This window comes from Cnephaeus nilssonii (genome assembly GCF_951640355.1).
Source record: "Cnephaeus nilssonii genome assembly, chromosome: 6".
Taxonomy (NCBI): Eukaryota; Metazoa; Chordata; class Mammalia; order Chiroptera; family Vespertilionidae; genus Cnephaeus; species Cnephaeus nilssonii.
This window is the reverse complement of record NC_137077.1, coordinates 33,993,443-34,017,000: the sequence shown is the minus strand read 5'-3', so window position 1 is coordinate 34,017,000 and position 23,558 is coordinate 33,993,443. Positions and strand designations below refer to the sequence as shown.

At 39.5% G+C, this 23,558-nt stretch overlaps 1 protein-coding gene across 2 annotated transcripts in view; it reads left to right on the top strand.

Annotated features, from left to right (window-relative positions):
* ITPR2 (inositol 1,4,5-trisphosphate receptor type 2) overlaps window positions 1-23,558 on the top strand; it is a 427,719-nt gene that overhangs the window by 106,967 nt on the left and 297,194 nt on the right. For both annotated transcript variants that reach the window (XM_079773600.1, XM_079773601.1), the window contains exons 10-13: window positions 7,135-7,179; window positions 13,052-13,203; window positions 17,255-17,354; window positions 17,875-18,035. In XM_079773600.1, the coding sequence (XP_079629726.1) occupies window positions 7,135-7,179; window positions 13,052-13,203; window positions 17,255-17,354; window positions 17,875-18,035 (458 nt within the window). The remainder of the gene's footprint in view (window positions 1-7,134; window positions 7,180-13,051; window positions 13,204-17,254; window positions 17,355-17,874; window positions 18,036-23,558) is intronic.

Genomic DNA, 23,558 nt, shown 5'->3' with positions numbered 1-23,558 from the left:
AGTTTTATTTTAATACCTAGATACTACTTAAAAAACAAGACACACATGTTTTGATGTTGAAAATGCTGGAGTTGTGAGTAATTATTTTGGAACTTATAAAACAGCAAACACCATCTTTAAGATTTCATACCTGCTTTAACCTTTTGCACTCGGATGTCGAGTGTGACTCGACACGGTTAGCATTAGAATAAAGGAATCGAGAAAAAAGCAAGCGAGTGCAAAGGGTTAATATGTTTCTCTAGTGCCCGCTGACTGCACAGCACGGTAGAGAATGCTGCAGGTAGAGCAGGAAACAAGAGGACTCAGTCCTTGCCCTTTCTAACCTTCTAGTTTAGAAAGCAGCACATAATAGATGACAGGATTATCAGCAGGCAAGGTCGTGGAGGGCTGATTATGTGTGTGTGCAGGTAGAGTCAGGTTTGTGTGAGATTAACTAAAGAAGGCTCTTGCTTGGGGTGAGCTTTTCCATGGTTCTCTATGCAATAGACACAGGTTGGCAGAGAAATAAAAGGAAAATCCTTGTTGACATTGCCAAGGAGACAGATAGAGATGTGGAATGTCTAAATCCTGTGTAGACAATGTAAAAAGAGAGGGCAGCTGAAAGAAATGGGTTCCAACCAGAATTACTGAGTGACAAACCCTTTGTTTGTAGGTTTTGAAAGGGAAGTGTTTGAATGGGATCTAATTAGTAATAGGAGTGAAGTTTGAAGTTGATCCTGGCAGCTACCCTGGAGGTTGGGATTGGACCGCTATTTGTAAACATTTGGTAGATACCAGTGATGTCATTAGAAAAATCTAATTTCCACCCTTGAAGAGCTCTCAGTACCTTGAGGTAAACATATGGTGGCAAATTGGATTGTGGAGGGCTTATGAGAAAGCACTAACGTGCAATACACCTTTGGTAAAGGTGCCAGGGAGGTACAAGGAAGGGTGAGGAGGCCAAGAGGAGGACCTGCCCGATGGAAGAGGAAGGCAGGTGCGAAAGAGAGAGTGTGCTCGGGCAGTGGGGACAGCTTTTCCACAGGGGAGGAGGCCTGGGGTATCGTACAAACGAGTTCCATGGATGTGATACATATGTCACACATAGGGTGTGGTGGTAGAAGGGTGGAGGAGAGGGGCGGGGCCAGAAATGTAGGGCAGCTGCCTTTTCCAGGCCACATATACTAAGCTAAGGAGAATGGGTTTTATCTTTAAAGAACTGTGTTTCAAATAAATCTGTGTTTAAAGAGGAACTAGGAATATATCCCAAGAAACCTGAAGCACCAATCACAAAGAATGTGTGTACCCGTATGTTCATAGCAGCACAATTTACAATAGCTAAGGGATCTGGAAACTGCCCAAGTGCTCATCAGTAGATGAGTGAATAAAAAAGCGGTGGTACATTTACATCATGGAATACTATGCAGCCGTTAAAAAGAAGGATCTCTTAACCTTTGAGACAGCATGGAAGGACCTGGAGAGTATTATGCTCAGTGAAAAAGCCAGTCAGAGAAGGACAAGTATCACATGATCTCACTCATATGTGGAATCTAAGTCACAAAATCAACTGATGAATGGAGTGGATCCAGAGACATGGAAACATGGAACAGAGTGCGGAATCTCGGAGGGAAGGCAGGGGAGGGTGGATGGGTGGGAGGTAATTAACCAAAAACTTTGTATGCATATATGCATAAGCCATGGATGCAGACAGTGGGGTGGTGAGGGCCTGGGGCGAGGGGTAAGGGTGGGCTGGAGGGAGTAGGTGGGGGAAAAAAGGGGACATATGTAATACTTTCAACAATAAAGATTTTTAAAAAAGGGGAAACAAAAGAAAAAAGAATGATGTCTTAGCCTTGAGATAGCATGGAGGGACCTGGAGAGTATTATGCTAAGCAAAATAAGCTAGTCAGAAGATGAGCCCTGTCTTCTTGAATTTTTATGGAGGCTTCATTATACAGTTACTAGAGGCCCGGGGTCCCTCAGCTCGGCCTGCACCCTCTTGCCGTCCAGGAACCCTCAGGGGATGTCCAACTGACAGCTTAGGCCTGCTCCCCGCAGGGAGCCGCAGTCTGGCCTCCCTCTGCAGGAGGTGACTGGCTGGCCAAGCAGGAGACAGTGCGGGCAAGAGCGGCTGGCCCCACCCCCCATTGCACCCGCTGTCACTGGTGGCCTCCCTCTGCAGGAGGCGACTGGGCAGGCTTTCATCACCCTGCCGCTGGCCACCGCTCCTCCACCCCATCGCCGTCCCCTCCCTCTGCCCGCTGGCATGCATGCACCTTGGCTGGCCTGGCGCCACCTGCTCGTTGGCCCCACCCCCTGCCGATCAGTGGTTTCACTGTTCAGTAGATTTGCATATTACACTTTTATTATATAGGATGATTGATTAAATCATTGGCCATTGGTGAACAAGTCACCATCCTGCCTTGTAAAGTCCCAACCCTGCAATCATAGCCTCCATCCTTAGGTTACCTAGGGGCATTCCAAAGTCATCTTTTTAATGTTACAAAAGACACCTTTATATTTCTCACCACCAGAAATTCCAAGGGTTTTAGAAGCTCTGTGCTAGAAAAGGAGCTGAAGACCAAATATATATTCTTTATTATAACTCACAATATCATAGATACTAAAGTAAGTTGGGGTTTAGAAATGGACCCTTATTCAATTTAAGAGATTCCAACAGTATTGCTTTATAGAATTTAAGATTCGTTTTGGAGAAATACACAGTGCTGTAAAGCTGTGGACAAAATGTGGAATAAAGTGTTTAATTATGAATGAGATAATATATTTGTGACTTCATCAGGTACTGCATTACGGTTCAGTTCTCTCCCTATAATATCTGTTTCTGTGGGCCATTCATGTAATTAGGTGACACGAGGGGAAGGAAGACAGACACACACAGCACAATTGTCAGCTGTCAGCACACTCATCGCCAGTTTGCCATAAATCTTTTACTCTTGTCACCTATTGGTACAGGAGCGTTAACAGCTATATCTCTGGGGGAGAAAGTAATTTTATTGTATTTTGAATATGATAATAAGGGAGTCTCAGTAAATAGTACTTTCCAGTCGTGGGAAGAATTATAAATCAGGCATCACAATTTCTGATCTGCTGCTTTCTACACCATCTTTCTTTGAATATTACTAAAGCAGGATAGATTTGAGTAGTGCAAAATAATGTTACCGGTTAAAGATTTTATATTGCCTTTTTAACCTGCTTATTTGTTTGTAGGTAGGCAAAACTTCCACCAGATGGCAGTAAATACTTATTTTCTAAATATGCAATGGCCTTTGGATTTAATTAATTAGTTAAAACAGTATTCAAGATCCTGAACATTGGCATAGGCTCTTATCAATATTAGGGCTATAGTTTTAAATATCCCTAAGTTTATCTGGAGAGCAGGGTTTGTATGTATGTGTATGAATATATATATATATATATATATATATATATATATATATACATATATATGTATGTATATATATATACACACACACACACACACACGCACGCACACACATATACATAAATACAATAGAACATACATACCTGATCCTATATACACAAATATTTATATAGCAGATATTATACTAGTATATCAAGTAAAAATTATATATCAAAATATAAATTGTGCCTGGCACATATAAACATTTAGTAAATGTTATTCTCTTCTTTGTTTAGACTTATCAATCATAATAATAGATTGGCTCTGAAAGGCCAGTAATTAGAAAGAGGAATATACATATATGAACATTTAAGAATACACACATGATGACTTAATGACTTTAATGTCATGTACAAGAGTAATAGATTAAAGAAGTAACATTAAAAAGTAACATTTTCCTTTTGAACTTACCTGCTTTCGGTTTGTTTCTTGCTATTGTGTTAGATGGAAGTTGCACTTGTCTTTCATTTGATTGTGGTACGACCATGACTTTCTATACTCTCTGTCTGCCACTTTTCTATCCTGGCGTGACATTCTCTACGTGACTTTTCTTTCTAGTCGTCTTTGGCCATTTAAATGAGAACTCCCTTCAGAGGTTAGCAGTGGGTATTCGTTCTTTGTATTCTCTGTCGTCACTCACTCCCATGGCTTTAGTGGCCCATTAATTTGATCTCAGATGCCCACTGCCATTGAAAAAATATATATATACCTAAGATGGAATTATTTTCCTGCAAAATAGTGAATTTTCTTAGTTCAGGGTTACAAACTTGCGAGTCATGATAAACATGTTTTTCTCTCTCAGTTTACACCTTTAGATTCTACTGACTGACTCTGTAAAATCTTCGGTATCCATGTTCTCCTCCCCATGTCAGCGCTGCCATTTTTGTTGGCTCTCTACCACCTCTTACTCCAGCCATGGCTACTTTGACTCTTTCATCCTCTGTCTCCATGGCCAGTTGAGGATTTTTAATGTCTTGTTTCTGCAAATGTTTCCCAAGGATATTCAAAATTGTACTGAAGATGCAAACCTGTTAGCCTGTGGCTTCCAGTCCCCATTGGTCTGGCTGGACTTCCTTCCCACCTTGGGCCACACCACTCCTCCTTAGGAGGCAGGAAGGGAGTCACGCTGTCGGAACTAAAAGATGTGGCCTTGGAACCTTCAGAGCAGTGCTTCCAAATCGCCCTGCCACTCACCAGCGGCGAGACTTTGCACAAGTACTTCCTTTGATGTGTCCCCGGGGCCTCCTCTGTAAAGTGGGGTTAAGAATCACTTCTAATAGGATAATTATAGGGAGGAAGGAGTAACCTTTAAAAGCATAAAAAAGTATTGCTTAAGTGACATTTATGGGTCTTCTCTGAGCAAATCTCATCTTCTCACCTACATGGCACCCACTCCCTTGCACTGCCTGTCTGCTTCACTCCTTCTTTCCTTCTTTGCCAGTTACAATTCTGCCCATCCTTCAAGGCTTTTCTCAAATGCTACCTTCTCCATGAATGTAGTCTGTTTTTAAAAAAATTGATTTTAGAGAGAGGAAGGAAAAGAGAGAAGAGAAGAGAAGAGAAGAGAAGAGAAGAGAAGAGAAGAGAAGAGAAGAGAAGAGGAGACAGATGTGAAAGTGACAGATAGATTGGTTGCCTCCCACATTCACCCTGACAGGGGCCTGGGATTGAACCTGCAATCCAGGTATGTGCTCTTGACTGGGAATCCAACTGGAGACCCTTTGATGCACAGGCTGATGCTCTAACCATTGAACTCACCGACCAGGGTATGCATTTATTCTTGAATAAATTTTCCAACCACAGATTCCTCCTTCTTCTGACCTATATTATTTATAAATTATTCATTCCTGTCTTATATCTCTTGCCACATTCTATTTTGTATTTAGGCTAACTGTATTTATGTCTTATTTCTCCTCCTAGATTGTATGGTCTTGTGGTCAGGGACCATATTCTCTTTGTTTTTCCTAAAATACCATATGCCACTGTACTTTACCCATTATAGACTCTCTATTAATATTTTTTGGATAAATGATTGGATAGCATATTAGGTCATTCTTCCCAATGCCAGATTTATAATTTATTTTTAACATAAGGAAATATTTTCTTTAAAGTAGTAAAATAGTCAGGAATCTCCATATGACCATGTCTTTTATCTTCTTTTTGAGAAATATATTTTTTTTCAATTTATCCTTAGTTTACTTATGTTAATAATTACTGCTCATATTATATTTAGAGAAGGAAAGCAATAGTATAATTACAACATACATTGAAGCATATATTTATTTGGCCTTTAGTTAATATTTGTGAATTTATATAGCCAGAGATTTATTTGTGCGGCTTCTCTTTTCCCTCCTTCTCCTCCTCAACCTTCTCCTTATCCTCACTGTTATTATCACTTTAATAAATTCACTGAAGCAGCAACCCTATATTAATTATTAAAAGAAAAGATTGCAGTCTGAAAGACAACACATGTGGAAAATTCATTCTTCTTATTGGAATGAATAAACTCCACCGTCCACGCCCACAGACATACGCTGTTGTTTGTTTGTTTCAGTAGTCCTCATGCATTATTAGCTCACATATCTGATGTCTATACTAATAAAAGGGTAATATGTTAATTAGACTGGGTTGACAAGCCATCTTCCAGATGTCCTACTTCTTCTGGACAAAGCCATGGTGGTGGGGGCCGAGGCAGAGGCAGTTAGGGGCAATCAGGCCGGCAGGATAGGGAAGTTGGGGGTGAGATCAGGTCGGTAGGGGAGGGCATTTGGGGGCAACCAGGCTGGCAGGGGAGGGCAGTTGGGAGCAACCAGGCTGGCAGGGGAGGGCATTTGGGGGAAATATCAGGCCAGGGGGAGGCAGTTAAGGGCAATCAGGCAGGCAGAGGCAGTTAGGGGAGATCAGGTCGGCAGGGGAGAGCAGTTGGGGGCAAAATCAGGCTGTCAGGGGAGGGCTGTTGGGGGTGAGATTAGGCTGGCAGGGGAGAGCAGTTGGGGGCGAGATCAGGCTGTCAGGGGAGGGCAGTTGGGGGCAACCAGGCTGTCAGGGGAGGGCAATTAGGGGCTCTCAGGCAGGCAGGCAGAGGCAGTTAGGGGCTCTCAGGCAGGCAGGAAGGTGAGTGGTTAGGATCCATAGGGATCGGGCCTAAACCAGCAGTCGGACATCCCCCAAGGGGTCCCCGATTGGAGAGGGTGCAGGCTGGGCTGAGGGAACCACCCCCCCTGCTCCCATGCACAAATTTTGTGCACCAGGCCACTAGTATATCTGATATATTGCTCCCCTTTTGCTCAGTTTTCTTTTCTTGTGTGTATAGCTTGTGGAGCATGATCTTGACTCATTGTTAAAACTTTCCTTTGCTGTATTTTTGAAAACTGGTGTCTGAGTTATTAGTCAGTGGTAGAATTTGTAGTGTGTAAAATGAACTCTTTTGAATGCTTCCTCAGAGGAGGTGGGATTGTCAGCTCTCACCTGTTCAAAGATGTCAACTCTTCTTATAAAGCCCATACACCTGGCATTTTAGCTCCTGTCTCCTTCAACTAAAGTTTGAAGGTGATGTTTTAAATTGTAATGTTTGCTAATGGTTTCTTTCTTAGCTTCTTTTCATATTATACTTAGTTAAGGGTACAATAGTGAACTGAATTAAAGATCATTGATCTTGTTAATGTGCTTTTAATAGCAGTTCAAACTAGTTTTTTTGTTTGTTTGTTTTTTAGCTTAATCCTGATTATCGAGATGCCCAAAATGAAGGAAAAAATGTGGTGAGTAGAATTGTTTCTCCCCCCCGAACAAATCCCAAATATATTGTTTATATTTTATATGAACAAATTGAAAAGTTAATAGGAAATTTCAAGACGAGGGTCTCTGAGGGAGATTCTCTGATTAGAGGCTGTGGATCAAAGCTAAAAGGGAAAAGATGAATGATATGGCTTAGATTATAAGGTGTCTACTAGTGGATATTTAGGAAGATTTCTAGCAACTTGAAGGCCATTTGTGATTGAACACTGAAGACAGCTAGCATCTGAGAGATATGGTGGGTCTAGATTTAGTTTTCGGAAGTGAAAAGAAATTAGGCAGGAGAAATGGAATTATGGCATCATATTTAAATAGGACAGTAGGACAATCTTTTTTAAAAATATATCTTATTGATTTTTTACAGAGAGGAAGGGAGAGGGATAGAGAGTTAGAAACATCGATGAGAGAGAAATATCGATCAGCTGCCTCCTTCACACCCCCCACCACGGATGTGCCCACAACCAAGGTACATGCCCTTAACCGGAATCGAACCTGGGACCCTTCAGTTCGCAGGCCAACGCTCCATCCACTGAACCAAACCGGTTAGGGCCAATCTTTTTTATTTGGAATAATCTGGGTTCTACTTACAGGGGGACATTGAAGCATCAAACAACTAGATGACTAATTTTTCTGATATTCTAAAGTGTGCTACTCAAAAGGCATCATATCAAAGCTTCAAATAGTGCAACTGAATTGAAGTGAATTTCTGAGCTCATCTCCTTTCAGCTACATACTATTTGGTGGTGGTGCTAATAATTCTGGGCAGAGCTGAGTGGGAGAATAGAGAGTATGAAGGTTTATGGAGCAGCATAAAGAATATAAGTAATAAATCCACGATGAAGCCCACTCTTTGTGTTAGTTAAGCTTTCACTTAGACGTGATAGATTTTTTTTTTTTCCTTCTGATTCTGGAATATAATTTCTTCATTCACCTCTAAAGGTGAGAAAGGCCACTCTTTTGTTTGAGCAATACTTTAATTGCAGGTCACACAGGTGGCTCTGCCTTTGCTGTAGAAGTTTATGACTGGATGTCATCTGTCATCTCAGAGACACATCCAAATGCAGGCATTTTATTCTATTCTTTTCCTCTCCAAAAATCCCCAGCTTGAAAGTAAATAAAACCTAGAATATGGAACAATAAAGCTAACAATAGGGCTCCTCATTTTATAGACCATTTACCACCTAGCAATAATTACGTTTCTGTGTAAAAAAAAGAAAACAAAGGAGCAGTTAGAGTTTCACCTATGAAAAATGAAACCAATTTCCCAAAGCAGAATAGAATTCTCTCTCACCTCAGATCTGGGCTCCAGTAACCCCAAGTTCACTGTGACCATGCTAATTACTTTCTTTCCTAATTTTCCCTGTGTTGTCTGTTTAATATCCAGTTAATATTTTCCCTGTAATTTATCAACCTTTATCAAAACGCTGCCTTCCATGTTTGAAGTGTCAAAGGTTAATGCATGGTGCTGCTGAAATGAGGTGGTGTGTGTCAGAGCTCCCATTAAGACCCAAATTGCTGTATTTATTCTACAAAAGAGCCTATTATTTCCAATCTTACAAATGTATGGCATCCACAGGGACTCTGTAAATACTGGAGCTGTGTCAAGCCCGGCCGGGAACCTGACAGTCATTTGTTTCTTCTCCTTGAAAGGCTGCTCATCTCTTCAAATGGCTCCTTGAAGGGGTTTTTGGGGAATGGCACTGCCCATTTGAACATGACCATATTTATGTGGGATGTGATCTGATTTTTTCAAGGGAGTGTCTTCTGTCTGCGCTGTCCTCAGCAATACTGATGTCTTAGGTCCAATGATTCTTTGTTGTGGGGGGTTTTCCTTTGCATTGTAGGATGTTCAGCAGCCTCCATGGGTGCTATATTCACTGGATGCCAGCAGTGGCTCTCCCTCTCCCAAGCTGTAGAACTATAAGTGTATCTGGAAATTGCCAAATGCCCTCCTGGGGGCCAGACTTTCTTCCTGTTGAGAACCATCAGTCTTTTTTTAAAATACATTTTTATTGATTTTACAGAGAGGAAGGGAGAGGGATAGAGAGTTAGAAACATTGATGAGAAACATTGATCAGCTGCCTCCTGCACACCCCCTACTGGGGATCGAGCCCACAACCATGGTGCATGCCCTGACCAGAATTGAACCCGGGACCCCTTCAGTCCACGGGCCGATGCTCTATCCACTGAGCCAAACCGGTTAGGGTGAGAATCATCTGTCTTTGTGTATAAACATACGCAAACAAAAATGTTCTAGGAACTATGAAATGTTGATGAAATATACTTGAAAATTCTATTTTGTAGAATTTTTTGTTTTGGGGGTAGGGTGGGTAGGTTGGTGAGTACCGGATTCTGAAAGACCACCATCTATCACATCTAAGTAAAACATTTCCTTGAGTTTTACTATATATTCATCAGTGGTAGTGTGATAAGGAAAAGAAAAAGGGGTCATATTAGGGTTTTGTTTGAGAATAACGGATTGTTAAGGAACCATGGTAAAAGAAGTGTCTGCAGCTTTAAATGGCAGGATTGTGTCTGTTACATAAAGTCAGCAGGCAGAGCCCCTGAGGGTCTGAACAGAAACACAGATGCCTGCACATCATTATGCTGCTGTGGCCTCACACAGGTCTGAATCAGCCCTGAAAACGCATACATTGTTTCTTACAGAATGTCTCTGGCTCCTAACAACAGCATTGCAACGTGATGTCTCTGCTAAAAATCCGATGACTCACGTATGAGTCAACAGAGAAGGTGTTACAGGAGGCTAACTGCTGTGCTGCCCCAGGACAGGCAGGGGAAGCCAGGGAAGCCATGAGTTTACTGGGCCTGATTTTCAGAAGGGATTTTCAACTCCTATACCCGGGAGGCTGCATGCCTTTTCTTCCAAGTGAAAATGCTAGTTTTATAAGAGCCCAGCAGACTAGGTTAATATTCTGAGGCTCTGCATTCCCTAAATTGAGTGTTTTGGATAGCCAGCTGATTTTAAATTTAACACCTGTCTAAGCTCTGCTGTAATGGATTCTCATGATGCAAGAGGGAGGGCATTGTGCTTCTGTAATTCTCTGTGGGGAGCTAGTGCTTTTGTGTCTTTTTCTTACTTAAAAAATGATGTGGATTTATATACAAAAGCCACAAACACATAATTTTGAGCAGAACTGTCTTTGTGTTATAGAAATATAAGACTGATTTTCTTGTACAATGAAGCTTGAGCCATACGTTTAAAACTTGTAATACTTATAGCTCATTATTTATATTTTACTCTTTAAAAATATTGAGGGTCTGGCTTGAATTTTACTGTCAAACTGTTTCTGAAGGAGAGTTTAAGCAAATTCACGGAGTAAGAGAGATTGGAAGCAGAAAATTTAAGAATGCAGCACTCTTTAAAAATTTCTTAACAGGTTAAAAGCTCTTATTCACACTAACAATGATTAGGCTATTTATAAATGAAACTTATCTATTCATTAAAGCTTTTTCCCCCCAAGGACCTAAGTAAATTATTTAGTAGTACAATAGTAGATTCCACTTATCCTATGTAATTAAAATTAAACCATGGGTCTTAAATAGTGAATAACTCAGAGTGACCTTTTAAAATTAGCCCCAAAAAGTGAGGTTTTTCTATGCTTGGAAAAGATTTTTATTGTTCAGTATAAAGTAGGTCTCTGACGACTTTTGTTGGGACCCCCACTGGGAGACGTTACCAAGGAGGATTGGGTAGGAGGGCAATCTCAAGGTCTTTTTATAAGTCTAGAAAATTCATTTTATTAGCATTGAAAAAGGGGAGTGCATACAGGTGGATCGACTCTTGCTAAATGAACTCACAGATGACTGATGTATAAACCACAATGCCAACTTTCAATTGCTAAGTATATCTAAATCACTGGATCAGTTAATGCATTTTCCTTGAAGGAAAATCTATATTAAAAGCTAAATTATAATTATAAGATTGGTGTGCAGGGCTTAGGAAATAAGATGACACATATTCCTTTTAGACATACGGGATTCCTCCAAGAAGCCTGGAATGCTAATTTGTTGCATCGACACTAGGCAATGGTGAGAGGTTTTACCATCCCTCCAAATAGCTATATTTGTTACATTCCCCCTCCCCACCAGGCCCTGGCAATCACGAATCTACTGTCGCTATAGATTTGCCTATTCTGGACACTTCATATATGGATTCATACAATATATGGCTTTTTGGGTCTGGCTTCTTTCACTTCGCATAGTATTTTCAAGGTTCATGTATGTTGTAGAATGTATCAGTATTTCATTCTTTTTTTTTATAACCAAATAATATTCCAGTGTGCATATACCACATTTTGTTTATCCATTTATCATTTGATAGACATTTGGGTTCTTTCTACTTTTTGGCTATTATAAATAATGCTGCTACCAACATTCATGTACAAGTTTTTGTGTGGTCCATGAGTGTTATGATTTCTCTACATCCTCACCAATCGTTGTCAGCGTCTGTCTCTGTGATTATAGCCATCCTAGTCCATTTAACTAATTAGTAATGATGCTGAGCATCATCGCATGTGCTTTTTGTCCATTTGTATGTTTCCTATGGAGAAATGTGTATTGAAAGGCTTTGCTCAATTTTAAATTGGGTTGTCTTTTTACGATTGAGTTGTAAGTGTTCTTTATATATTTTGGATACAATTCTCTTATCAGATATATGATTTACAAATATTTTATTGACTCTGGAGTTTTTAATAGACACAATTTTTTTAGAGTAGTTCTAGGTTCAAAGCAAAACCCTGGCAGTTTCTCTGCCTGTTCACAGTTCAGAGGTGCTACCAGTTTGTGCGCCATTTGCAGAAGACATCAGAATGAAACTACAAGTGTTTTCTGATGCAAGGAACATGCTGTTCACAATCTTGGGATGGAAATGCAAGTGAATGTTTTGCAATGATCAGGTGTAATACTTTATTGTCATAGCAGCCACTAAATACATGCTTGTGGTTGGATATGGACTGCATTCGTTTGCCTTTTGAGCAACTTCCTGTGATGGGACAAAATGGTGCTCTCTTTCTCTCTCTCTCTCTGTCTCTCATTTTAAAATTTAATTTACTTCAATAAATATGTATAAGTAATTATATTTCTGTACTTAATTACCACACTTATATTATGTTTTGGTTTCTTGTGCATCAAATTCTTCCACGAAGGATTGGGACGTGGGGAAGTTCAAGTAGAAATACCTAACCATCAATCTTGTGTGGTTGCCTGCTTAAAATGGTAAGGGTGACCTAGAAATATTGACTGAGTTTCACATCATCATGAAGACTTTTGTTTGTGATGATCTCAGTTTATTTCACTTCATATGCTATTATAATATGTTCTTGGTTCTAATGGAACAAGCCAATGAGTTGAATGGGAATGTTGCGGGTGATTCTCCTTCTCTCCAGGTTAATGTCCCATTTATGGTTTTGGATTTAGGCAGGAGCTCTCAAACACTGTCATGCTTACTCTTTGACTTATGAAATCTCGATGATTCAACACACTAGTTCTTCTTTGTGTTTGTTTTAAATGTGGAATGGTCAAAATTACTACTGTGTAAATAGGTTTACTAAAGGAAGGGAACAGCACTATTGTGACTTTCGGTGCCTGGATAATTTGCCCAGATTCAGCCACCCCTCCAGGAGTGTGAGGCTTAGCACTGTTGATAATAATTGCCTCAAAGGCTGTCAGGCCTGACCTGCTATTTTTGGTTAATGTGAAATATACATCGCTGTAATCCAATGAAGAAATAATATGCAAATTTAAACCTTATATCCCAAATAACTGGAGAATTTAGTCGGAAATCTGATAAAAGTAAATAGTCTTGTATCTCCTCAACAGAGAGATGGAGATCTTCCAACTTCAAAGAAGAAACGCCAGGCAGGGGAGAAGATCATGTATACCTTGGTCTCAGTTCCACATGGGAATGACATTGCGTCCCTTTTTGAACTGGATGCCACAACTCTTCAGAGAGCTGACTGCCTGGTTCCTAGGTAAGAAAATAAATTATGGTTAAGTGATAATGTTTCTTTGAATAATTTCACTCATAGGTAAGACATTAAAACCATAATGTTATATAATTTTTGTGATATAAAGGGAGAGAGCATAAGTGAAGATTAAGTGTGTAACAAATCATGCCTCTTTTGTGAGTAGATTAACATAGTTAGCTTTATTTTTATAAATAAATAATTAAAATGTGCATGAGTGAAGAAATTCTGAAAAATGCATAGCATTCATTTATTATTGCTTGTATGGATTTTGGTTACTAAAATGGAAAATAATCTTGAAGCTTTCTATTAATATTGATATAATTTATTTTTATTGTATTAAGTCCCAGATAGCTTTCATTAATTCATTCATTCATTTAGTCAGTCAACAAATCTTTATTGAACATTGATGAAATTCTAGGCATTGCACTTGGCATTGGGAAGACAACACTAAACACACTGGTTATTTACTTAAATTTAAATGAGGAAGAGAGGTGATATACAAACATAAAATATAAGGTCAGGTAATGAAAATGCTTTGAAGAAAAATTGCAGAGTTTGGAGAGAGTTCTATAGGTATAAGTATTCAGAAATGGCCTCTGATTTAGGACATTTAAGAAACTATCTGAATGATTTCAGGGATCAGTCCTCTATATTAGGAGTGTTTTAAGCAGCAGGAATATGAAATGGGAAAAATCTTGAAATTTACCATTTATCCTGAAGGACCAGCTGGGAGACAAGTTGGACCTAAGTGAGCAAGGGGAAGGGGAAGGAGGATTGGTAATGTGGTAGCCAGAACTTAATGTAAGAAAATATCTTACATTCTTTTGCTTGTATTTGATTACTTTAGTAAACCTCTTTTGCCTACACCTGCCTACCTTCCATCAATAATATTATGATGCACTCTCTTAGATAAGCAATTTTCAACCTTTTTCATCTCATGGCACACAAACTAGTTACTAAAATTCTGTTTCACACCAAAAAATATATCATATTTTTTCCCGATCTGACAGAAAAATAGGTCTAATTTTGATTTCATACACACCAGACAGCTATTGTTGTGTTGGCTGTTATTTTCCTATTTGACAGTCTAAGGGAAAAGAGGTCAGCTGTTGCATGTTTTAAAAATTCTTGCAGCGCACCAGTTGAAAATCGCTGCCTTTGATGCATAGATGAGTCTTGCCCATTTTATTATGTCTAGTGGATAGTTCTAAATTGTCCTTGATAGAGCATTATTGTACTTGGCCTTGGTCAAATGACAGTGGTGAGGCTTATGGTCCTTACACTAAATGCGGACATTACAGGTTGCTTTCAGGGAGTGTAAAACGCTGCTTTCTAACACTGCTGAGGAACACTGCTCCTTGAACTTCCCAGAGGCTTTCGTGGTTATTCTCATTCAGGAGAAATATTGCCCAGATTTTGGTTTCCTGTGAGGTGTACCTCACTCTTCCCTGTTCTGCCGGCCTGTAAAGAGATTCCCTTTGAAGGTGTTACCTGACCCAGGTCTCCGGCCTTCTCTTCTCAGTATTGGGATCTTAATCCTTATAAGACTTTCATCCTTTTAGATTTAAAAGCAAAATGGAGTCCTTCTTGAACTCTAACCAAGTAAGTTTGCTTAAGGAAGTGATGAAAAGCTATCACTATAAAGTGCATAGACCCATGACAAATCCCTGAGCCTTGCTTTATATGAAAGCGTTAATCTATTATTACTTAGAACTTTTGAAGCCTTTCTCAGTGTAGAACGGAATTTTGTATGAACAGATTCATTTGTCATTAATTATATTAAAGCTAATGTTAACAAACACTTAATAATAACTACACTTATGCTAAAGCTCTTGAGCACTTTCTAAGTGCTAAGCCCTGCCAAGTCCTAATATTTATTCCTGGCAGCACACTTACCAATAAGGAACGAGAGACAGAGCAGGGCTTTTCAAGTGGACTGTATATTGTAATCACCTGGGTAGCACTGGGATCTCTCTGCTCTGGCCAGTGCAACCAGTGTTTTAGGCTGTGGGATGCAGGCTTTCCTTTTTAAAATCATTACCCAGGTATTTAAACCTGAAGTGTGGGAACTAAAATAATCTGTGCTCTTAACCACTATGCTACAATGCCTTCATGTTTTAGACGTTCAGATTATATCAAGATCTTAAAAGCAACATATTTGTGTTGAAAGAGTTGCAAATGAAAGAGTTATTCATTTTCAGAATTCTTGCAAAATATAAAATTATACTCAAGTGTAATATCTTTAGTTTGGAACCCAGCAATCTAGGTTGACTCAATAGCATATATTGAACAAGTATAGGAGTAAGAGTAGGGGCAACAGCCACAGGGCTGAATAAGATGTGGCCCACACTTTCCAGATGCTTAAAAGACACTTGGGAAGACAAGTGAATCCAAATAACATCTCCTGGGTAAATCAATGCAGAAGATGGTAAAACAGTTATTTTAAAATTTCTGATTATTTGGGCAATGGTTGGATCTTTGCTAATTTAGATTTTTGAAAACCAGTTTTTATTTTATTTACTTTTATGAATGAGCAGAACCATGAAGTTGAATGGGCCTTTCTCTGAGGCCCTTGGCATTTTACTTGACTTCCTTTTATTGCTTTCTGTCTCATGTTGTATGACTCATTTATGTCTTATATTTCCTACTAAATTCTCAGGAACTTGAAAGCAGAGGACTTACCACAATGGTACTCTTTTAATAGACACAACTCATATATGTTAATGAAATGATAAGAGAAGATTCACAACAATGATGATATTTGAGTTGGAAGAAGTTCTGGCTGTCCTTCCTCAGGCACTCTCACAGTTCATATACAGTTGATCCTTATTATTCCCAGTACCCTGAAATAGCAATTACTGAGCCATTGCTCCTAAGGCAGTGGTCGGCAAACTCATTAGTCAGCAGAGCCAAATATCAACAGTACAACGATTGAAATTTCTTTTGAGAGCCAAATTTTTAAATTTAAACTTCTTCTAACGCCACTTCTTCAAAATAGACTCGCCCAGGCCATGGTATTTTGTGGAAGAGCCACACTCAAGAGGTCAAAGAGCCACATGTGGCTCGCGAGCCACAGTTTGCCAACCACAGTCCTAGGGGAAATACACAATTAGGTTCCTGTGAGCCTCTGGTCACAGTGTTTTTGGCAATCATTGAACACATAACCTTGTTTCATGTGTATTTCTGTTTAAAGACACCTTATTTAATCTATGTTGTTGATTTGTTAACATTGAATACTCAGCTGTTAGCACTGTAACTCATGTCTGAATAAAGCTTATCTAACAGGAGTATTTTATCCTTAAGGCACAGCACAACCTTGCTTTTGGGTATAGTAAACCGCACTGTGTTTGGGAACTGTTTAAAGCAAGTGTGGAATCCATGAATAATGAGATAAATGGTGTATACTTTTACATGCTTATGATTAAATTGTGTCCTAGCCAGTTTGGCTCAGTGGATAGAGCGTTGGCCTGCTGACTGAAGGGTCCTGGGTTTGATTCCGGTTAAGGGAACAGGCTTGATCCTCAGCCCTGGTTGTGGCGTGTGCAGAAGGCAACAAATCTGATGTGTTTCTCTTCTCTCTCCCCCTTCACTTTTTCCAAAAATCAATAGAAAAATATCCTCGAGTGAGGATTAACCCCTCCCCCCCAAAAAAGGACTGCTGTCATCAGTTTTAACTGAGTTAGTTACTTGATCAATGCTTGTCACATTAGCATTTATCAGAATTTCATGGAGAGCCTGTTAAAATACTCATTGTTGGGCCTTACCCTCTGAGTTTCTGAGTCAGTGGACGAGGATGAAGCCTCAGAATTTGCATTTCTAACAAGTTCTCAGGTGATTCTGATACTGCTGGTCAAGGGACCACACTTAGGTAATAATACTGCATGCATTGAGAGAGTCTATAGTCCAGAAATGTTCCTTCAACCAGACTGATCAATACTTGAGTCAATTATTAGTCTAAAATATATCTATATTCATATTGTGTATGAAATTGTTAAATATATTAATACGTAAGTGGGCTAACTTTATAATGTGTTTTATATTATTTTGCTTTTAGGAACTCCTATGTTCGGTTAAGACATTTATGTACCAACACATGGGTAACCAGCACTAGTATCCCTATAGACACAGATGAAGAGAGGCCTGTTATGCTGAAGGTAAATGTTCCTGAAATGGTTTGATTTTCAGCCACATGTGTGACTAGGATTAAGGGGTGACTGACATATTTCTTTCAACCCATCCTCGCCAGTATTAGAGATTATTGCAATTCATTTAATCATGCTGTCGTGTCTGCCAGCTGCTTAGGTAGCTGAGCTAAGTGGCTTGGCTTTGGCAGGGCTGTGAGGCTCAGGAGGATGCGGCACAGATACCAAAGCGTGGGGGCAGCCTGTAGAAAGAGGAGAAGATTCCAGGACTGTACTTTCTCTGTTGAAACGGAAGCAAAGAGCAAGTGTGATAGGGATACGTTTGGGGACAAGGCAGGATGTGGGCATGGACAATCTGTGTTCCTTTCGCCTTTCATAGAAGGTGTTGTGGGTGGGAATTACGTGTTTGCATTATCTACGCCTGTGTTGCATTTCTTAAACCGTACTAAGTGTATTGGTATTTGAAGTATATTGCATGGTTACTTAAAAAGAAACAACTCATCTGAATGGACAAAACCCCACCACATTGCAGATTGGAACTTGCCAAACAAAAGAAGATAAAGAAGCATTCGCCATTGTGTCCGTCCCGCTGTCTGAGGTGCGAGACTTAGATTTTGCCAATGATGCAAATAAAGTGCTGGCGACCACGGTTAAAAAGCTGGAAAACGGCACAATAACTCAGAATGAAAGGAGGTTAGTAACTTTTAAAAATGGCTCTTAAATCATCAGGACTCAATTGTTCACTCCTGCAGTAAACCTCAGGTGAACCCGTGGGTAACCGGTACTAGTATTCCTATAGGCACAGATGTAGAGAGGCCTCTTATGTTGAAGGTAAATGTTCCATTACCACAATGGAATTCTTTTAATAGACACACTCATATATGTTGTGCTCTATGGGGGAGCACTCTGAAGCAATCTTTAAAGATTCCTTTAGAGTGCTCTTCATAGCAGCACACCTGATTCTGATGAGCAGGTCATGGTGATTGAATGGTGACATTCAAATCTGGTGGAATATTCATTTTTTCCACTTTAGTTTGGCTTGAAAACAGTTGTTTTTCATTACTCTCTGATTTTTCCTTTTGTTTTATTTTTAAATATAGTTTTTATTGATTTCAGAGAGGAAGGGAGAAGGAAAGAGAGAGAGAAACATCAATGATGAGAGAGAATCATCGATTGGCTGTATCCTGCACACTCCAACCCGGGCATGTGCCTTGATTGGGAATCAAATCGCGACCTCCTGGTTCATAGGTCAATGCTCAACCACTGAGCAACACTGGCTGGGCTGATTTTTCCTTTTTGTGTTTCATAAGAGATTCACAGTACCTTTTGCTGCACTTGATTTGCGATTTTGGATTTCTAAAGGTTCTAAAAGAAGTTGTATTTTTGTTGTTGTTCTTACTTATTCAAAATATAATTATCTGCTCAGGTACCACAAAAAAACCCAAATATATAATATCAGAAAACAGTCTTCCTGGTGTAGCTCTCTGCTCTTACAACTCCGTCAGAGAAACTGGCTCCTTAATTCTTCAACTCTGGTTTTGGAAATAAGTGAGAAAGAGAATGATATTGATAGATGTTAATTATTTTATCCCTACCTCGTGTTGGCACTATGTTAGGCACTATATACATATATTTTATCTAATTCTTCATACATTGGAACTCTCATACACAGCTGGTGAAATGATAGTCGGTATAAGCACTTTGGAAAATAGTTTGATAGTGACTAGAAAAGTTAAAGAGGCAGCACTCCTCTTATAAGTGGAATCATGCGGTGTTTGTCCCTCTGTGACTGGCTTATTTCACTTATAATGTCCTCCAGGTTCACCCATGTTGTCACATGTGACAGGATTTTCTTATTTTTAAAGTTGAGTAATATTCCATTGTATGTACACTGAGTGGCCAGATTATTATGATCTCTGAACACATAATAATCTGGCCACTCAGTGTATATCCTATATAATAAAAGGCTAATATGCAAATTGTCCCCTCAACCAGGAGTTCGACCAGCAGGCAGGCCAGCCAACCACCCATGTCCCCTCCCCCTGGCCAGGCAGGCTGGACCCCACCCATGCACGAATTCATGCACCAAGCCTCTAATATATATATACACACACACACACACACACACACACACACATATACACACACTGAATGGCCAGATTATTATGCATTCAGAGATCATAATAATCTGGCCACTCAGTATATATATTACATTTTCTTTATCCATTCATCCATCCATAAACATTGAGGTTGTTTCCCATATCTCGGCCATTGTAAACCATGTTGCACAACAGTCCGACTCTTAGAAACGGAGAGTAGAATGGTGGTTGCCAGTGGCTGTGGGTGGGGAGGGGAAATGAGAAGATCCTCTTTAATGGGTATAAAGTTTCATTTATACAAGGTGAATAAGTTCTAGAGATCTGCTGCACCACATTGTGCCTGCAGTTAACAGCACTGTCCTGTGCACTCAAAGATTTATTAAGTGGGTCGGTCTCACTAATTACCACACGCACATGCACAAAAAAGAAGCGGACACTCCATGACTCACCAGCTCCCCTACTAGGCGGAATGATGTTGAACATCTGTCTGAAAGATGCTCCTACACATGTGCACCAGGACACATGTGTAACGAAGTTCAGCCTTATTCTAAGTAACCGCAAACTAAAAACCACCCAGTCGTCCATCACCAGCTGAATAAGTGAGTCCCATCTTGGTAAATATCATATAATGGAACACAGTATAGCAATGAAAATAAATGAGCTGTGTCTATGTATACTGTAACAACATGGATAAACCTAATAAATCTTGGATTAAATGAGAACTAGACACAAACTCATTCACTCTAATAGTATTTGTGAAGTTTCAAAACAAGCAAAAACTAAACTCTTATTTGGGGTGCTTAAGCAATTGGCAGAGCTATAAAGAAGTGTAAGGAGATAATTGTCACAGAAGTCAGGATGGTATTCACTTTAGAGGAGGCTCTTGCAATGTTCCATTTTCTGTTCTAGGTGGTGCCTTTATGGGGCTCGAATTATAAGTATGCCATAATGAAACATGTATGTTTTATGAACTTCTAGAAATATATCTTACAACGCAAGATACATTTCCAACCCTATTAATGGAAAAATACTCATAACTATGCAAACAAGTGGCATAGCTGTTTCTCAGCTTCCTCTGTTCATACCTGTTTTCCCCCTAACAAAAATGCACTTGACGACAACTAATTGTGCATTCAATTGTACCTCCACTCCTCTGGGGAGAATGAGTAAAGGCCAGAAGCTGAAACCACTGCTCCCTTCGCGACAGATGATTAAATACCAGAACTAAGTTATGACCAGTAAGGGAATCCGATGTGCAGATACTGATACCACTTGTTATTTGCTTCTTACTGATTAACACTTCCTTTTGATGAATCCATTTTTTAGTCTCTGTCACTCCACATATGCTCAGAAGTTTACTCAGTCTCACTTACAAAGCCCCCCTTGCTAGGGATTACAGTGATTCTTGAAGGAAAAAACACACAAAGATTAGGATTACAAGCATTTACCACTACGGGCTGTAACCCAGTGCGAGGCGCTCCTCTTGTTACTGCTGGAGAGAATATTAACCTCTCAGGGTAATTCTGAGGAAGGTGGAGGGTCAGGACTGAGCAGGGATTATGCATTTGTATTCCCCTTGCTTCCTTCCCCACTGTTTTAGAGAGTAAAACATCCTAGCATAAAGAAGGTCTTGCTTGAGAAATAGGAAGTTGCAATTATTGATCTTAATTTAGTAATTTTAGAAAAAGCCACCTTCCATCAAAATTCATTCAAAGCTGCCTGGCAGAGTTGAACACATTTATATGATTTTTCTCGGTTTTAGAATTCAATATAAAATTCTTTCTGAAAATACCTCACGACTCTGACTTTTTCCCCTCTCTGGAGAAAGAAGTTATTATTAGATACTCTTTTACTCCAGGAAGAATGATACCAGGTCAAAAGGAAGGTGTTAGAATATTGCAGATTTGTCTCAAAATGCCTGTGTTGTTTGAATTCTCTCTCATCACACCCCCTTTCCTTAACCCTGGAATAGACGGTGGAGGCACAGCTCCCGGTTTGTGCTCCAAGATCCCCAACCTCAGATATTCTTCCGTAGCATTTTCTGACCTCATTCTGCAGAGCTGCCCCAAAAGAGAAAATGGAGGGCGGTTAACTATGTTTAGAGCTGGAAGAAGGGGCACATGCAATCATAAACCAGAATTTCTACGCCATGTTTCCACCTCTGAGGATGCAGAAAAAAATGCCGGGTTCCTCTGCAGCGTTTATAGTTGAATATTCATTTGTTTCCCGTCTTGCTGAACTGTTGGTATACGCCAGGCACAGGCCATGAGGCATGTTTGCATGCGGCGGTAAGGCGGTGGTGACCGGCACAGACTGTGGCCTTGTCTTCAAGCAGTTTCAGGGCTCACGGTTGGGTCTGGTGACAGAAGCCCAGCAACCAGAACAGCATGTGCTCCCAGATGAGCAGTCCTGACGGAGAGCTCATGTCTGCCTATAGCAACATCATGCGTGTCCCCTTAAACCTTATTCGCCTGATGTTGCCATCTCTCCATGAGTTATCTTTTGCTTGGTGTTTGAGTAGATGCTTCTTTTGCGATAGCCATTTATTCCAGATTCCCTGGCCATTTTGTTTTAGTCATGTCTCTTTGAGGAGCAGAGAGATGGGTTTTTAAAAAATCTATTCTTATAGTCTTAATTTGCTCAACTTTGATACATAATGTGTTGGAATTACTTTGATATCGAATGGTATTTTGTTTTGTTTTTTTCCTTTCTTTAGTGTAGCTTTTTTCTTTTCTCTCCATTTGCTTTCTGTTAGGTTGATGTTTATATTTTTCTCCCCATTTTTTCTTTTTCTCTACTGGTTTAGAAGCCATAGATAATATTTTCATTACTTAGAAGTTGCCCTTATGTTCATAGAACATAAAATTTAAACTATATGAAGATACAGGGTGAGGCAAAAGTAGGCTTACAGTTGTGTGTACATGGAACACAGAGTTTATTCTTATTTATTAATTATTACATTATTTTCCATATGAATAAATGTAAACCTGCTTTTGCCCCACCCTGTATTACATATTTCTTCATTTCAGGGGAGAAAAGTACCTCAGAATGCTTTAATTATGCACTGATATTCTGCCTCCCACCTTTCTTGTAATAGTTGTCTAGAACCATTGTTCTGTGTTTATTCTTTTCATTTAAAATTTTTATTTTATTGCATTTAATAATTACAAAGGAATAAATATCAAATTATATATCACCTTTTCTTACTATAAAGTTTAGCATCTAAATTGTTCTTCAGTTATTTATTATATTTATTAATATACTTAATGTCTTCCTCTGCTTGCCTTTATTTCTTGCATCTCACTTCTCTCTGGGTTTGCTTTTCTTCTTGCTGAAATTCATGCTTTATTCAATGAGGTTATAAATCGTTTAGTTTTTACATATATGAAAATGTCTTTATTTTACCTCTACTCTTAAGTGATACTTCATGCATGGAATGTTAGATTGAAAATTATTCTTCTTTAGTATTTTTTGTTGTTGTTAATTTTCACCAGAGGATTTTTTTCCCCATTGATTTTTAGAGAAAGTGGAGTGAGGGAGAAGGGGAGAGAAAGAGATAGAGACAGAGAAAGAGAGAGAGAAACATTGATGTGAGAGAGGCACATCGATTGGTTGCCTACCACACGTACCCCACTGGGGCTGGGGATTGAACCTGCAACCCAGGTCTGTGCCCTTGACCAGGAATCAAACCCAGGACTCTTTGGTGCCTTGGGGGGTTGGGGAGGGGCATGTGTGCACACGGCTCTAACTACTTAGTAACACTGGTGAGGGCTTCTAAGTCTTTTAAAGTTATAATTTAATTATTTTCTGTTATCTCTCGTTCCAATTAAGAAATCTGCTGTTAATGGAATTATTATTTATTGGCATTTTCCCCTTTACTTTCTGGTAATTTTGTAGATTATTTTCTTTGTTGTAAAACTTTTATTTTTGCTTGTCCCATTTGATACTTAGTGAATGCTTTTAAATTTGAATATTATGTCTTTCAGCAAGTCTGGAAAACTTCCAGCCATTTTCCTTCAAATATTGCTTCTTTGTCTTTTTCTGTCATCTCTCTTTTGTAACTCCTATTAAATGCACGTTGGAGCCTCTTAATTCAGCCTCCTGTCTCTTCCCTTTC